Source organism: Nematostella vectensis, chromosome 2 (genome assembly GCF_932526225.1).
Source record: "Nematostella vectensis chromosome 2, jaNemVect1.1, whole genome shotgun sequence".
NCBI classification, from domain to species: Eukaryota; Metazoa; Cnidaria; class Anthozoa; order Actiniaria; family Edwardsiidae; genus Nematostella; species Nematostella vectensis.
In genome coordinates, this window is record NC_064035.1 from 3419223 (window position 1) to 3436749 (window position 17527).

At 39.8% G+C, this 17527-nt stretch overlaps 3 protein-coding genes and 1 long non-coding RNA gene across 4 annotated transcripts; 2 read left to right on the forward strand and 2 right to left on the reverse strand.

The window, feature by feature from the left end:
* Nucleotides 1-948: 948 nt before the first annotated feature.
* LOC116619561 lies at nucleotides 949-2377 on the reverse strand. Its single transcript, XR_004296744.2, has 2 exons — nucleotides 2033-2377; nucleotides 949-1241 (listed from the first exon to the last, which is right to left on the reverse strand). It is a non-coding gene; the product is annotated as an uncharacterized LOC116619561 (long non-coding RNA).
* A 4461-nt stretch (nucleotides 2378-6838) lies between these two features.
* On the forward strand, nucleotides 6839-12444 carry LOC116619522. The gene is made up of 3 exons (XM_032384381.2): nucleotides 6839-7025; nucleotides 9508-10696; nucleotides 11403-12444. The coding sequence occupies exons 1-3, from the start codon at nucleotides 7023-7025 to the stop codon at nucleotides 12104-12106; spliced, it is 1896 nt and encodes a 631-aa protein (XP_032240272.2). The 5' UTR covers nucleotides 6839-7022; the 3' UTR covers nucleotides 12107-12444.
* Nucleotides 12445-12840: 396 nt separating this feature from the next.
* Nucleotides 12841-15469, reverse strand: LOC5514826 (phosphatidate cytidylyltransferase, mitochondrial). Its single transcript, XM_001634947.3, has 2 exons — nucleotides 15172-15469; nucleotides 12841-13696 (listed from the first exon to the last, which is right to left on the reverse strand). Exons 1-2 carry the CDS (start codon nucleotides 15467-15469, stop codon nucleotides 13014-13016), a joined length of 981 nt encoding a protein of 326 aa, XP_001634997.1. The 3' UTR covers nucleotides 12841-13013.
* A 78-nt stretch (nucleotides 15470-15547) lies between these two features.
* LOC5514786 (testis-expressed protein 49) lies at nucleotides 15548-16888 on the forward strand. The gene is made up of 3 exons (XM_001634894.3): nucleotides 15548-15831; nucleotides 16251-16380; nucleotides 16787-16888. The coding sequence occupies exons 1-3, from the start codon at nucleotides 15618-15620 to the stop codon at nucleotides 16833-16835; spliced, it is 393 nt and encodes a 130-aa protein (XP_001634944.1). The 5' UTR covers nucleotides 15548-15617; the 3' UTR covers nucleotides 16836-16888.
* Nucleotides 16889-17527: the final 639 nt, after the last annotated feature.

A 17527-nucleotide genomic window follows, 5' to 3' on the forward strand; every position in this document is an offset into this window, starting at 1 on the left:
GTCGGGATTTTTAGAAAACAAACCTGAAAGATACTAAACGGAAGATACCCAAGGCTCCAAATTTACATCCTAAAAGATACGACGATGACCCCCCCCCCCCCCCCCCCCCCGGGCTGTAGGGTTGGGGTTTAGACAAATAAAATGGAACATCATATGCCATCGATGACGGTCCACAATAGCACTTCTTAATTCATACATTATTTACCGAAATTCTTTGTTCCGAAAAAATTTTTACCATGCATCCCGATCGTTCATAAAATCTGAAAACATTCAAAATCTCGCAAATTCGTGCCCAGTCCTGCAAGAAGACTTTGAGTCCAAAATCTGTCAACACAAAGGCTCAAATGCCGTTTCCCAATAGAAAAGTCACTTTAAATTCTGTGCTACAGAATACCAATAGCAAAGTCTAAACGTGATACGGTGACATGACGTGACGCAAACAAAATATCAAGTGCGACTTTTTTTTAATTGATGCGACTTTTTGTAAAGTGTCATTGAAGTTTGAGCTTTACGTCCCTGATACACAGGGCAATGATGATAAAGGAAAAATTATCTTAAAAAGCCAAAATCTGGTTATGTGCACTTCGGCCTCACGTCATTTGTGTTTTGAAAATCAGTCCGTAATACAGGAAACCTATAGCCATTGTAAGAAATTGTGTCTGTCTATCTGGAATTACGCGTTTTCCAGGTTTTTCCGTCATGTCTGATACGGTTCGTTAAATGACAAGTATTCTGTGCTACAGAATATCGATAACAAAGTCTAAACATGACACGGTTCGTTTGAGAGTACAAGCCGCAGAAGCACGTGGAAAAAAGCGCTCTAAAAACGTCGAGAGGGAAGCACAGGTAGATGTTTGTCACGTGGAAGGTATAAAGCATAGGTGAGCTATAGCAGCGCTGGAAATTACTATATCTTCGTGTTTGCAATACGGACTCGAGTCTGATATCAATAGGGTCTCGCCTTTACTACTGTTATGTCCATACCGTTGCGCGTTAGATTATAATATTAACGGCCTTCCTTTTGGAATAAACGTCTGGCTGATTTCTAGAGGAGCCGTCCACTTGTGTACATGTTCAACACAAAGGACCAGCTGCATGTCAGGCACCGCAGCGTGACCCATCAGCTGCCGTCTGCCAGCTCTTACATGCATTTACAATCTCTATACAGGTACCCGTCTGCCCGTCATGCGGACACAGCGTTTAAGCTTAGTCTTTCGTTTACGCACTACGTGTGATAAAACCTGATAAATAAACAAACAAACACATGGTGTATTGAGAACAGAGGCTATTTTACCTCGGGATTCCACAGCTCATTCGTACAATAAACATGACAGTCAGAACATATGTTCTCAGGGTTCTACCTAACCTTTACTACAGTTATAACCTCTTTTTTCGGATCTTGTTTTTGTTGTCATTTTATATTTGACGTCAACCAAAGGGAGATCACGTGGCTCTTCTCTCAAGGTCCGCGCGGGGACGCGAGACGACGAGAGGATTGGGGAGAGTTACCTCAATCCCAGGCTTATTGAAACCGCAAGCCAAGTTTTTTTGTCCTTTTCACTGTGTTTCCACGGATGATTGTAACACTTGTAACAGGTGAATTCTCCTAGAAGATGCGCTAGCATTGCTCCTCGTGCGCAATTTTATTGGACCAACAAAAAAGCCATTTCTCTACTTTTCACGAAGTTTGTGAGCATTTTTACAGAGATGGTAACAATCTTGGCCCACGGAATACCTTTCTCTTTCCATGACTCGATTGATTGCAAAACACAATGGAATTATTTCTTTCTATATTCACTCATGCACTCAACTATACCCCTTACTACTACAATATTCCACCAGCATGCATTGATTGGCGTTGTGGGATATAACTATTGCATGGGTTGCGTCCCGTCTGCGCCGCCGGTGTGTTATAGCTAGTTTTCTTTATTTTATCAAATTCCTTCACAAGTTTTATTCATCTCCCGGCATTCATTTCATAGATAGACTTTCCGAAGTGTTATTATCAATTTAAATTTTGCTGAGTACCTACCTTAAAGAGGGGGCGGGGCTGAATTAAAAGTCTACTTGTTTGTTTGATTCTCTATATTCAGCTTTATATCCGTCCTGCTTGATTCTTTATTAGTTGTTTGGTTATAACAACTTCTATGTCATTCCATCACATATACCATTCTGTCACATACGTCATATGCTAGGAATGCAGAGTACACGGGTTGGGCTTGCAGCTGTGTCAGTTTCTTGTACGGAACAAACAGGAAATATTTTGACCACTAATTGCTCATTAGCGGTTTTAACGGGCGCTAAAGGCGGCACCTACCAATATTAGGCATTCGATTGGATTACCGTAAAATCGTATAAGAAGAATGTGGCTAATATAATTAGAGGGATGATTTAGCTACATTACTTAACCATCGAGGCGGCGTACACAACAACAGGTGGAGGCTTTCGGGCTGTTTATACGGAATTGTATGAAGCACTTAAAACTTTTGTGTACGCCGCCTCGATGGTTAAGTAATTTTGTCCGTTAACCCACGACTGGTCCTGAGTATCAGAGCCTCTGCCTTAGGTTCTGACGATACAAGGAACTCGAAGCTAGAATAAAGAGATGTAAGGGGGATCTGGCATAGGGCATACGATAGTCGTGGCCACGGACGATAAAATGTAGTGAGTAGCTAAACAGTAGCAAGGGGGACTCAATCCCATACTAAGGTTATTTTTGTGTAAAAAAAAGCGTTTTATACTGTAGTCAAAGAAAAACGAATAATGCTACTATTCGGAAAATACGAAGTTCTTCAAAAGGAGTGTATAGTTATTGACCGTTCGTAACACAATTAAAAATTCAAATCATGTTTGTCAGCTATTTGACCTGTTTGCTTGATAACCGAAGAACAGTTCAGCGATTTGAATTGTGTTTTCCCTTGAAGGAAGCCTTAATTATATTTTAGAATGTCCATTCTAATCATTGCTTTTTCTTATCTGTAACTGTATTGTAATAGGAATTGAGCAAAAGTGTTTTGCTCCGAAATGATGCGAATGCCTCGGACTCTTCCGGTGGGCGTGCGGGAATTCGTTGTACCTACACGTGTGTTATTAGTGGAGTGCAAGTTGTTATTTTTGCTAGTCGTTTTGTCTGTGAATAACTCGTGACCGGATGCATGTCAACAGTATGCATTCTCGGGTACTGATTGTGTCACATCGCTTGGCAATAACGCGCTTGCATCAGCGTCGCTTCTGTTAGCACAATACCAGCATTGCCGCCACAAGCAAGCACTCACTAATTCCTTTTTAAAAAGTTTAACCGGTAAAAATCATTTATACGCAAAATGTATTTCACACAACGTAGAGAAGGGCTAGCAACGTACTGACGATCTGTAATTTCATTATTTTTGGACGGCAATTTTAATTTACAAGTTTGACCCGGGCGGCTTGTGATCTGTTAGTTGCCATTAGCAACAAAAGTAGATGCATTCCGTTGCATCGGCATTCGGCAATCATGCAATTCAATATTGACAAGCACCGCGTACTGCAATTACAATGAAACAGCTGTCCCCGCTCTAGAGCCAAACACTCCCACAATTCTCTCAAGAACTCCACCTTGAGTCAGTTATATTCCACTGAATTTGAACTCGAATAAAATGGACTTGGATTGCCCTGTGATTTTATTTTTTGATTTCTTTAGTTTTGAAGTTTTTGTCAGATTGGATCAAGTGAATTGGTTCCCACGACCGGTAAGCTCTTGAAACTACGATAATAACTGGATGAATGCACACTATTGTTTAGTATCGACGTGCGAGTAGGTCGGCGAGCACACCTGCGATTTCAATAGGCGTGAAGTCAACAACACTAACACCATTCCATCGAGTCATTCTTATACGCGCCCGTTGCTCTTTTAGCGTTTTTCACGGTTTCAATCTTTTTTAACGGGAAACAAATTATCTAAAGCGTCTTTACCTCTTATTGTCATTTATTTAGCGATCCTTTCTCTTTCTGAAGCCATAGATGATATCGGCGCTAGCGAAGCATGACAGAGAAACAACGAAGAGTTGTGTCACGGATCAATGAGAAACCATTCAGTGATTACTTTGTATAGTGATTTTGACGGAATACAATAGGGCAAGCATTTGATGTGACAGAAAAACAATTAGTTCAGCAGACTATAAAAACAGCTCACATATCACAGTAGATCAGAACGAGTTGCACTTCGCGCGAGAAAGATCAGTACCACTACAAACTTTAGAAATAATCAAGAAATATGCAGGTCCAGGGAAATGTAAACTTCTTGGAGTCCTTTCCAACTGCAAATGCGAGGACAGATTCACCAATCGAGCTACAATCAGTAACAGACGATCCGAGGAATATAGAAGGAGCGTTTTTAGAGTTACGGAACGTCCTCCCACAAACCGAAGAACACATCTCCGAGCTTGATGTGCTTAAGATGGCCATGGACTACATATCGACGCTAGAGCAGATTCTAGGCTGTGAAGGACAGGCTTTTGCTAGAACTTCATGAAGGGAAAGGCACAGAGACTGCAAAAGGTGTTACTTCTATTGCCCTTGGCAACTGAAAGGTAAATGATTTTGCTGTGTGGACCCAAGAAGTCGCTGTTCAAGTAATGTTGCTACAATTCAACATCGAAATGCAAAAGAAAGGAGAAATAGTCGCGACTTAATGGCGGTTCTAGATGAAAGGTTGTTGAAATCATCAATGCAGATGGCACAGAGGTATACAGACAGTCACGGACAAGTCGCCTATGGGACTTAACCGTGTAACTTGTAAAAACACCATTCATGAGAATACTGTTAATCAGTCCTTGAGTCTTTTAATAGACTTTCTTCTAAATGACCGAATATGCACTATGTCACTACTGAGTTCTGTGCACAAAATAAATATATAAAGTATGTTGTATAGAAATTATTATAGACGAGAACGATTTGTTGTAAATAATAAAGCACGAAGATGTAGAAGGGGACAGAAAAGCTTCGATTGTATATAATAAATGGCATTTTCTAGAAAAAATTGTTTTTTTTTTCTTTTTCGTTAAATTACCCCCAACCCAGGCACCCAATTTGCAAAGTGTTTATCACCTACTGTGGAAATGTCTAACAAATAGCCGAACGGTGAAAGCACAGTTTCCCTGGTTTCATCGACTAAGCATTTAGATCATTATTTTTTTTAGGTTATACATCAGAAAGCAAGAAAACCATAGCAGATTTAACCATCCTAAAAAAGGAGTTGATTAGTTATCAGTTAACACTTTCACGCACATACAAATGAGCTACGTAAGCAGGTACAGCGAGTATACGCGCCTGACGAAATTGTTTCCGGTTACCTCGCCAGTATGTGCACTTGTTTCATCATTTTTTAAACACAGTTCTACTTTTAAGTGGAAATGATATTTTTAATGCCCGACCGGCTAGTGCTTTAAAAATACTTTGGGTATTCTTTAGGAAAAAATACGTTCCAACTAAGAGCCATTCATTCACACATCAACAGATGCGACGTTGCCGTAGGCATTAGTCATTTCGGCGGGAAAAATTAATAGCCATTTGTAAATAGCACATGGTGTAGGTCATGCGGTTCATTCCATTTTACCAAAACACCTGGAGAAAACAACTCTTGCCAATTTTTCTAGTGTCCTTAATATAAAAGCAATATTATTTTTTTTAGAAATTACCTTGAATATTCCTGGAAGCTTCGAGTTTTACATCATTATCATTAATAGATGAAGCGAGAGTGTCAAGGAGTTTGTTTTCTTAGATAGTATCAGTTCATTTTTTCCCGCGCTTTTGTTAACTTGACCCTGTGATGAATGGGAGCGTTTACTACGACCGGAAAATGATTAGACACTTTGTCTAAAAAATTTGGCTCCGATACAAACATTATAAAGTGTTTACGATTATACACAAATGTAATTAACATTCACAAAGACTGTTCCCAGCGAGTTAAATTTGGCTTCATGTTTAAACAATCCAATGGGTTTCAATCTATCAACTGAACACACAGAGTCAACAAATACAATCAGAAACCTATAATTTGCCAAAGTGTTATGGCCAACAGTTTGTGCATGGGTTGCGGAAGGGGCTACAACTCCCCCCCCCCCCCCCTCCCCGGGTAGAATAATAAAAAAAGGAAAATGACAACGAATCCTCTGCTCACGGGGAACAAACCTTCTCACAGATACACCATACGTGCCCTACACCTTACACCCTATGTCATCATCTGCATTTGGACGATAAAAAGAACTATGTGAACAGGTAAAATCAACAGATCGTTGCTCTGTTATAGTCCTCCTCAACATCAAACTGTTCGGCTACATTACGTCTTTTAAAAGGCTAATTTGAACGCGCCGATAAGTCTGGCTGTTTTTGTTAACTTAACGCAAATTAACAGATTTTTTTTCGGGACCAATTTTTCTCTATCACAAACCGAAGGACAGGCCAAACCCAACCATGTAAATGCACTGGCCACTAATCGGTCCGACAAATCGGTCCGTGAAAATCCAGATTTTATAGGTAAATTTAAGGTAATCTTGTATAAATGAGTCGTTATGGTTACCAATGTCATGCTTTAGGAGCCTATGGTAAATGCTTGTGTATATTTTTTTCGATTTTTTTCTTTTGTGGAATGTTCTGGGCTTTCACAATGCCAAAATTTGTGAGGTCTCTTTGCTAAAGCTTCGAACTAGAGTGCCACCGCTTGTTTCTTGCGAGCGATTCGAGTACGGTACAGCACGGGTCAGATGACGTGGCTCATGCGCATGCGTACTGATCGCTACGGTACGTGCTTCTAGCAGGTGAGTACCCGTATTTCACTATAAACTACACACGTTAGTCAATTATTAAAAACGTTTTTTTGTTTTGACTAATCTGGGCGAGAAATATTCGAGTAAACAGTTACTAAGGGCGAGTGAATTGGAGGCTCTGATGTTTTTTCTATTTCTTGAGCTCAGCTAATCTATGATTTCTAGAGTATATGACTGGTAGCTGATGATTCAGTTATTGCCAGTTTTTAAGTGCTCCTTATGGTAAGTAACATATGGTAAGGTCACTTGTGAATCTAGTATGGTACCTGTTCTTAACAATGTTTCTTTGTTATAAGGTCAAATTTGAATGATGTTCCATGAAAATATCTTATCGTACAGGACCACGTTCTGTAAAGAACTCTTTGAGCCTTTTCATAATGTTTGAGTCTGTTTCTAAAGACGGCACAACCTGGGACGCTTGCCCTGAAAAGAGTTTTACTTTTTTGAAAACAAACGTATCTAAATCAACAACATATATGGGCAAATAGTATTTCGATGACGATGATAAAGGAGAATGTCGTTGGCAGAGGCAAACATCACGAACTGTGGATATGAAAGCCCATAGTGTAGTTCGCAAAAATATATCCATACCCCCCCCGATTGAAGGGGTCGGAGGTATGACCCCCCCCCACTCCTCTGAAATTTCCAACCGCTTGGAAAAAAAGAATTTCCAATCCCCTTAATAGGGGGGGGGGGGGGGTATGGTTATTTTCTGGACCTACACATTTCTCGTTCAATATACATCATGTACTATTCAGTGGATATGATAGCGCATTTCTCGTTCAATATACGTCATGTACTATTCAGTGGATATGAAAGCGCATTTCTCGTTCAATATACATCATGTATTATTCAGTTGATATCAAAGCGCATTTCTCGTTCAATATATATCATGTACTATTCAGTGGATATGATAGCGCAATTTCTCGTTCAATATACATCATGTACTATTCAGTGGACATGAAAGCGCATTTCTCGTTCAATATACGTCATGTACTATTCAGTGGATATGAAAGCGCATTTCTCGTTCAATATACATCATGTATTGTCAGTGGATTTGAAAGCGCATTTCTCGTTCAATTTACGTCATGTACTATTCAGTGGATATGAAAGCGCATTTCTCGTTCAATTTACATCATTTTTCAGTGGATATGAAAGCGCATTTCTCGTTCAATATACATCATGTACTATTCAGTGGATATGAAATCGCATTTCTCGTTCAATATACGTCATATACTATTCAGTGGATATGAAAGCGCATTTCACGTTCAATTTACGTCATGTACTATTCAGTGGATATGAAAGCGCATTTCTCGTTCAATTTACATCATTTTTCAGTGGATATGAAAGCGCATTTCTCGTTCAATATACATCATGTACTATTCAATGGATATGAAATCGCATTTCTCGTTCAATATACGTCATATACTATTCAGTGGATATGAAAGCGCATTTCACGTTCAATTTACGTCATGTACTATTCAGTGGATATGAAAGCGCATTTCTCGTTCAATATACATCATGTACTATTCAGTGGATATGAAAGCGCATTTCTCGTTCAATTTACATCATGTACTATTCAGTGGATATGAAAGCGCATTTCTCGTTCAATTTACATCATGTACTATTCAGTGGATATGAAAGCGCATTTCTCGTTCAATTTACATCATGTACTATTCAGTGGATATGAAAGCGCATTTCTCGTTCAATATACATCATGTACTATTCAGTGGATATGAAAGCGCATTTCTCGTTCAATTTACGTCATGTACTATTCAGTGGATATGAAAGCGCATTTCTCGTTCAATTTACGTCATGTACTATTCAGTGGATATGAAAGCGCATTTCTCGTTCAATTTACATCATGCACTATTCAGTGGACATGAAAGCGCATTTCTCGTTCAATATACATCATGTACTATTCATAGTGGATATGAAAGCGCATTTCTCGTTCAACATACATCATCATGTACTATTCAGTGGATATGAAAGCGCATTTCTCGTTCAATATACATCATGTACTATTCAGTAGATATGAACTGATGAAAGCGCATTTCTCGTTCAATTTACATCATGTACTATTCAGTGGATATGAAAGCGCATTTCTCGTTCAATTTACATCATGTACTATTTAGTGGATATGAAAGCGTATTTCTCGTTCAATTTACATCATGTACTATTCAGTGGATATGAAAGCGCATTTCTCGTTCAATATACATCATGTACTATTCAGTGGATATGAAAGCGCTTTCTATGGATTTCTTTGTTGAGATTTCTTCGTTTTATTCTTCGGGTTTTTTCGTGCTTAGTATCTATTTTCGAGGTCGAGTAGAGTCGAGGTTATGGAGCTAGACAAAGGCTGCTTAGCACAGGTATCCACAGCTAATTTTCCTGTCAATTCTAAATATTTGCTCGCAGATCTTCAGGGCATATTAAAATTGAGCTGTCCTGTATCTCATTTTCTGTAAGATTCTCTGCAGCACACACCAATCAGGCGGGTAAACAACACCCCACCCCCCCCCCCCCCCCACACACACACACACACACACACAAACACACACCACTAAGCAGTCCTGGGTACGCGCCTGTCGGTCGAGGTGTTCACTTTCTTTCAATCTCAGTGGCGTTTTTATTATTGGGCAAATAAAACGCTTGTTTGCTTTTGTTTTTTAATTTCCTTTTATCGTATTGTCATTTTTTTCAGCCATTCTTAGTGCGTTTGTGCGTGGTGTCTGTACTCGCAATAGCAGTGGCTCAAGTCTTTTCTGGGCACTCTAAACACCTTTCGCCTAAACACCTACACAACATACTTTCACTCGCAAAAGGAATCCAAGTACCAAGACGAACAGTAACAGAAAGTAGAGGAACTAAAAGAAATTTCGTCCAGCCCCATGAACTAAGTCCAATCCTAGAACGACTATACGCACAGAAGGCTGAGGCGATGAATAGAGCAAGATTCATAGACGAGGAGATTCGTCAAGTATTGCAAAACACCGAGGCGGAAACTCGGAGTCTCACCAAGGTTCACGGAATCAAGAGCCCTTCCTTTCTTGGAACAAGAAGATGGGCCCCCATAGGCACAGGTGAATTTGGTGCTGAGGGCGGGAAAATGGTCTTAGGACCAGCACATGCAGGGGATATTGGTGGTATGATGGCGGGGAAGGATAGTATTTTTGTTCGCAGCAATACCAAACAAACTGCTACAGCTAATAAGAAGTCGGTGCTGGTTCAAGACCATAGCCATGCTACAGTTAGGAAAGCAAAGCCAGTTCCTTCACCCCATCGCCACCAGTCTGCAGCAAAGAAAGGGATACCGCTAGGTGATGCGTTTAGACCCCCAAACAGACCCCCAAACAAGATCAGTAATAGTGATCAAAACCTTGGTCATCGCAAGTCGGGGCTGTTCGGCACATATGAGCAGAGCTTTATTCTTTACCCGGACAGTAATAAGGTAGTGGCTCTTCCAAACCCCGCCGCTATGCACCCAGCTTACCCGAACTTGATCATGGACACACCCGCTGTTAGCCCCAGCAGCATTGCCCAACAACCCCCAGTAGCCTCCTATCCTGAGAATATCCCAAACGTTGCCATGACGACATCCACAGGAAGTTACCCTGCCACACTAAACGGCGGCGCGCCAGTCCCGCAGAGCACTATGGTCTATCAAGATCAGCCACCTGGTGGTGCCATTGGTTCCCCGACTGACATGGTTGCTACTGTGGGGAGACCGCTGTCTAACCGATGCAGTAGCAGTGATGTTCTTTGTGATCACGTGACACAGGAAGCGCAAATAAACGTCAAGATTAATACGACAGAGGCTGCCCTTGGCAATCAGACGGTGGATGCTGACGACAATGAAGACGATCAGTTTAACGACGACGAAAATATTTCCGGTAAGCAAGCCTTTTCATTATCCTCTTTTTGCTTATCTTTGCTGTAAACATTTTATTTAACTAGCACCAAATGTTTCGAGAAATTGCCAAAATAAGCGACTCTTCTATTCCAAATAAGCGTCACGTATAAAAGGAAGAATATGAATAAGAGCATCACCTGAACGAGTTGCACTTTAAAGACCCCGCTGACGAGGGGAACTGTACGTTAGAAGAAAAGAAACGCAAAAAGTGACAGTACTAACCGTACATCATTTTACAATTTCAATATATATTGTTGTGGTTCTGGGGTGATTTTTACTTATTGCACGTTGTTAAAAAAGTCTAGAGATGTAACTCATTTCAAAGAAAGGGCCTCACATAAGCGGCTCCCCAAATAAGCGCCTCGCTTACGTAAAAACTTAAATAATCACCCCGGCGCTTTTTCGAGCAGCAAAGGGGCAAGAAGGTAACCCCTAACAGGCGCGTTCCCAGGATTGGCCTGGGGGGGGGGGGGGGGGGGGGGAGTGCGCAGTTATAGGTATCAATGGAAAAAGCATAGAGTATTGAAGATTTCTTAATAAGAAATGACCCACTTTTTGGCCGCCAGGGGGGTGCGCGCGCACCCCCCTGTGTTCGCGCTTGCCTAACAATTCCATCTCAAGGTCTTTTAAGACTTGTGCGATCACAGTTATGCAGTGATGTCTTTCGTAAATGCCTTTGTTTGCAGTCCTTGGTGACCCCAAAAAATTCAACGAAAAATGTACTGTCCTGAAGCTCACGTTTGAACACTCACAAGGAGGAGTAGTCTTTGATGACTCAATCGAAGGAAACGACGCAGAGCTAGAACAAGGAGCCTTTGTATCTGATGAGACTGCTAAATCTGGACTAGCCATGAATCTAGGTCAACAAGGCTTCCTCAAATTAGCTGACAAATTCAAGGGCAAGCCACGCAGGAGTGTTGCAGTCTCCATGTGGGTTAAACTAGATGACACAAATGGTTACAATCCGCTTCTCCGCGCAATCGGCGATGATGACATCACTCACTACGAGCTGGCAGTAAATAACAGCAAAGGATTATGGGTGCATAGAGATGACAATGGGGCAGTGGTATTTCAGGTAGAGTCCAATGGAACAAAGGGACTTACACCAGGATCTTGGCATCACATATTGGGCTCATTTAATGGCAGGGAAGGTAATGCTTCACTGTGGGTGGATGGAAAGGCAACTGGGAGCCAAAGTGGTGTGACTGGAAGCCTATCGCGCCACTGGAATATGGTAAAGATGTTTGAGGGGAAGACCTCAGGAATTGTTGATAATGTCTTCATGTTTAGATGTCCTATGGACAGAACAAAGATTGTAGCACTATATGTTGCTGCTGCATCCCCAAAAGACAAAAAGGTGCTGATACCTAGACCAAGGAAACATCACTAGAACTTGATGAATAAACTGTAGTGTTATCCAGGAATTGTAAGTGTGTACCATATGCTAAATAAAACATGTTGCAAGTTTTGTGCATATTAAAAAAGATGATATAATGGTCTGTCCCCTTAGACAAATACAGGTAGATACAAAGTTTCTGGAGTCTCCTTAGGGACTTTCATAGTTCACCTTTACCACCATTGCAAAACATCTCACTACAGAGGTACTCTACGAACTATAATTAAGCTTATAAGTATGCGATAACTCAAATATTTTTTAAATAAACCTTAAAGAATTTCTTTGTGGTGCATGAGAACCACCTGGAGATGTGATGTTGTTTGACAATGTTATTTTGTTGTTGTTTTGAATATTAAAACTCCTCATTATTAATTTAAAACAATATAACTATCCCTGCATCCCTTTTAAATAAAAAATAAAGTTGAGCTTCCTTTATTTTACGATGAATTGAAAATCAGTGATTAGGTGAATTAGATTTGCTATTGAAATCAGCATTTAATGGCATTTGCATAACAGCAGGAAAGTCTGATATACTGGCATTCAACAAATGTAAAAGAGAATTTTGAAAATTGCAACTTTGTGCACAGGCATACTGTATGCATCAGGTTTGATGTACGTGCACACTGCACAAAGTAACAAAAGAAAAGGCTTTTACAGTGAAACCTTGATTTAAGATAACCAATATAATGATACTACCTATAAAAATATTAAGTCCAGCACCAAAAAACCATAAAATATTTGGATTTTAATTTTCTGGATATAACAAACCAATTTTTCAGTCCCTTGCCATATATTTTTATCGATGTTCTACTGTACATATTTGCATGCTGGACCCTGCTAGAACCAGGCTCTTTCAAGCCTGTTGCCGGTCTGTTGTATTAACCAGGTTCAACCTTGTCTGTTACCTTATCAGGCCTTTGAACATCTTTCTCACCTTTGAAGTGCTGTAGGCACAAGTTTTCAATAGTCCAGCACTCAGTACTCCCTTGCTGCTTTGGGTTATACTGGATCTGAGAACAATCTGTGAGACTCCTCTGTAGATATGTTTAGAACAGAGTTCTCTATCCTTTGCTATGGCATCCAGACTATCTATACTGCTACTAGGCCCTATACTTTTCATGACACTGTTCAGTAAAGTCTTTGGTAATGACTTTAGTAATCTACAAGTTACTGTTCTATCCATATTTTGCTGAATAATATAACATGAACTGTTCAAATGGATATTTTCACTACTTGATAGAAATGGGTGATAAAGCTTCTTAAACTCATCTAAGTTTGATTCCACGATCTTGTTTACCTTGCCTTTGTCTTCCCCAACAACCATTCTGAAGTCTCCAGCATATGAAAGACCAGCAATCTTCATGAACAAATCATTTCCAGTAAACTTCTCAGGTAAACACAAAAGAGCAGCATTGAGGGCACTTTGTAGGTTCTCTTTGAGTGCAGTTCTTATGATAGTGTTGTTCATTCGAGTGATGATTTGCACTGGCTTGTGAAGTCTTCCACTGATGTAAAGCCATTCCCAATCATTAAGATCCTTGATAAAGTTATTTTGACTGATAATGCCATATTTGATTTTTCTTCCTTTAAAGAGAAACCGGAGTTTGGTAAATGTTGTACTTAATAATAAAATGGGTGTTGTACATACTGGGCATTGCTGCTGTTGATGTTGTTAATGACAATGACTAAATACCAATGGTGATGTTAATATTTATGACTATGATGATGATAATAATTATGACTTTTATGATAATGTTACTTAATACGAATATGATGATGATGATAATAAATATGAATAAGATCATGATGTTAAATATTATGACTATGATGATGATAATTATCATTATGACAATGATGATGATAATGCACTAGTCAATTGAAACCCCCACCCCCATGGTCCCGGGGAAGGGTGGGGGATTAGACTTTGACGCTGTACAAAACAGAGAAAACCCCTACCCCCTCGGGACAAAACTCCAGTCAAATGCCCTACCCCTTGGAATGCAAACTATAGGCAACTATCCGACATCGACATCAAGTCATCCTTTATCTTTCAAGCTAGTACACTTTAGCGAATTTGTACTAATAACTATGAAGATAACAGTTACCAAAAAAATGGAAAAGTAATTTATTTCCATCTGGCATAAGTTATAATTCATATTCGTTTTTGCACATTTCGCCATGCAGCTTGCCACACGCTGATACATGGAATTGCTTGCTACAGAAGAGAAAGAGTCTCAAACCAGAAACTGACACAACTTTTGCAAAGTAAATTTTGTGATGTTATTCATTTGTCCCTAAGCCCCCATGGTGGGGACAAGTCTTGGGGTCAAAAACTGTCATTCCCCCACCCCCTCATGACAGATTCTTGTTCAAAAGTGCTCTAAACCCCAACATTAACCCCACACTTCCCCCGGACCACGGGAATTAGGATACTTTGTCAGCGATTTCTTAATAAAATAACCAACACGCCCGGGCGTGTGTCGGCGGCGGGATAAGTTCAAACCGAAAGTGAGCTGTCACTCATCAATCATGTCTCATACCAACATCACAACATTGGCCGTAACTAGGCAGGTTTTCGAACAATGGAATCGAGCGTTGTTTCACTCCCTTCCTATTTTATATAGAACCTAAATACGAAGTTAGGTTTGGAGAGCGTTCGGGCTTGTCACGAACACCCAAGAGGCTATGGTTACTCAGTACTGTTTAAAAATTTCGAGAGTTGAAAACACAATTGCGTTGGTTTTTAGACAAGAGAAAAAGAAATATAACGCAAAAGGATTTCGCTGAACCGGGAGGCAGGAGACATTTCGCACAAAGGTTAGAGGTACTTTATTTGCTGAATACAATATTCAATACAAATTGGGAATGCATTTTTGGTTATTTTATTAAGAAATCGCTGACAAAGTATCCTAATTCCCGTGCCGGGACCATGGGGGTGGGGGTTTCAAATGACTAGTGCATAAAGATGAATATGATTGTATTGAACGTTTACAGAATAAGAATGGTTGTCACGATAATTTGTCTCTAGATCTAAGCGTAACTGGAAAAACATAGCACACCTTCAAATGGGATTAAAGTGTTGTAATACACTCCAGCGCCAATTTCATCTTGTAAGGATACAATCGCATTTACACCGAGATTGGCCATGAATGAGTAGTGGTGAGGAAACCTCGATAAGTTCTTGCTATGCCAATCATACGGATTATCGACGACAAACACAAAATCTATCATATTATCCGTAGACACATTCCCTATTTGCTTAAAAACACCAGAACCATAAGCAAAGGCTAGTGTTATCCCGTCAGGAAACCTTGAAACTATGTCTCGGAAATAATTAAGATTTGATTCATCCACCATGTTGTAATATTCAGTCTCTCTCGATTTCTACCACAGGAAGACCGACCTCGCATGCGCACTCGAATGTTGCCATGGAGATAGATAAATTAGACGCTTCGAAACCAAAGGGTTATCGAATCACCAAATAGAGGTGATTTGTTTGGAAGCTATGTCTTTCTTCAATCTTACCCAGTTAGGTGTTCAGGACCCAGTAAATCACGCAGTAAAAAAGCCGGGGAGTTCTCCCCTAAACCGACCAACAGAGACAAGAACCGCTCAGCAACCCACGGAACGGCGCAAGCAAGTTCACCCGAACTCTGAGGCAGATGGTTCCTACGTGAAATACACGGAGAGGTTACATAAGCACATTAGACCTGAGAACGGTAAGTACATTAGCTGTACTTCTAGCTCTTAAATTGATCCGTCCATGGATCGTCTTTTTTCCGATACATGATTTGTCACGACGAGGAACAAAATCTAAGAATATCCACGCATAACTTATTCACTCCTGAGTTTTACGTCTGTCTCTCAAAATTGGAGTTAAGTAATTCCTGAATATTATCTGGAGTATTTTTCTCAAATTTTCACATAGATGTTTAAGCTTCATTTATTGAAAATGCTATTGAGAAATAAAGATGACTTTGCCTCGACAGCTGTTCGAAAAAAGAATTTGCATCTTTACAATAGCAGTCATAATGAGGGGCAAAGAGGAATACAAACAGCAGGGTATTCAAAACCTCCAGAAAGACAAGCACAATAGATTTTCACCTCCATATCTAACACTGAATATTATTTATCCAAGGTCCCAATGAGATCTATGACAGGAAAATATCAACAAACTATGAGTATGGTTGGTGGATGAGAGATGGAGTCCAAGACGAGGCCTGGACAAAGAATAAAAATCACCCTGTCGTTAAGAGTGAAATGACAAGGTAAACCATCTTATGATGAAAGGCTCCTATGTGATGAGTTAATTCAGCAGGTGCTATTATTTTACATAACCTTAAAAAATGGCTAAGATTGTTTACAAGTTAGGGAGGGGGGGCTTTTTTTAAGGATCCCTTAATTTCACCCCATCCCCTTCCCTTCAACCTAAAAAAATACCCTGGGTACCAGAGTCTTGAGCTTCGCTTGTTCATTTACTATTCGCTGACTCTGGTACCCCAGGGTATGTAAAAAAAGAAAATTGGTGCCCCCCTTTAACAACCCCAGGATTTCAAAGCCAGTTTTTCAAGTAAAACAAATATACATATTGATAATACTTTTTAGGAATGGTCTTTCACATTAGATTCAGTGTGTTTAGATGAGAACTAATTGTTTTTGTTTTTTTATCCACAGATTCGTTGATGAGATGACTCTCACTAACAGAGAATTCACTTTATTTTAAGTTCTTTGTAAATAGTTTTCTAAATTGATAATAAAGACAATTTTTAAGTTGAATAAAGAGTTGATTTTTTTCATTCTTTGATGTGATTTAGACCATGGGATTGGAATTTTCAAATGCTTAGTGCATAATTTTTGGTACCCAGAATCAAATAAGAAAAGATAATGGTAAAAGTTATACACCTATTTTACAAAAGGTTGACAGTGCAAATGGCTTATGGGTACTAATTATTCGTAAAATTAAAGGTGTTAAATAAAGTCCAGGAATGTCAGAGCCAAGCATTGGTAACCTTTACAAATGAATAATTGTTTTGATTCATCCGTATTCTTCAAGAAGCATGGTTACTTTCGGTTGTAGAACTGCCATTTGCCATACCTGTCAACCCTCCCCCATTAGGCGGGAGTCTCAAGATTTTGGACTCCTTCTCGCACGTTGAGCACCAAATCTCCCACTTTTTAGCGATTTTTATCGCTTCTGAAAAGTTATTCTATGGAAAATCATCATTTTGCCTATTTTCTATAAAAATATTTGTAACAATAATTCCCTTGAATAGCGCAATTTATCTAACACCCCTGTGAGATCTATAAGTGGATTTGTTTGTGAGAGCTTTCTATATGGCAAACGCCTGCAAGGTTAAACCCACCCCTCCCCCCAAAAAATGAATATGCACCACCCCTCCCCCCCGAAAAAACTCT

Coding starts and splice junctions, on each gene's coding strand:
- LOC116619522 (XM_032384381.2), top strand. Junction 10,697..11,402: donor CGACGACGAAAATATTTCCG/GTAAGCAAGCCT, acceptor CTTTGTTTGCAG/TCCTTGGTGACCCCAAAAAA.
- LOC5514826 (XM_001634947.3), bottom strand. CDS start 15,469: ATGGTGGATGAATCAAATCTTAATTATTTCCGAGACATAGTTTCAAGG. Junction 13,697..15,171: donor CACTTTAATCCCATTTGAAG/GTGTGCTATGTT, acceptor TTCTCTTTAAAG/GAAGAAAAATCAAATATGGC.
- LOC5514786 (XM_001634894.3), top strand. CDS start 15,618: ATGTCTTTCTTCAATCTTACCCAGTTAGGTGTTCAGGACCCAGTAAAT. Junction 15,832..16,250: donor GCACATTAGACCTGAGAACG/GTAAGTACATTA, acceptor TATTTATCCAAG/GTCCCAATGAGATCTATGAC. Junction 16,381..16,786: donor GTTAAGAGTGAAATGACAAG/GTAAACCATCTT, acceptor TTTTATCCACAG/ATTCGTTGATGAGATGACTC.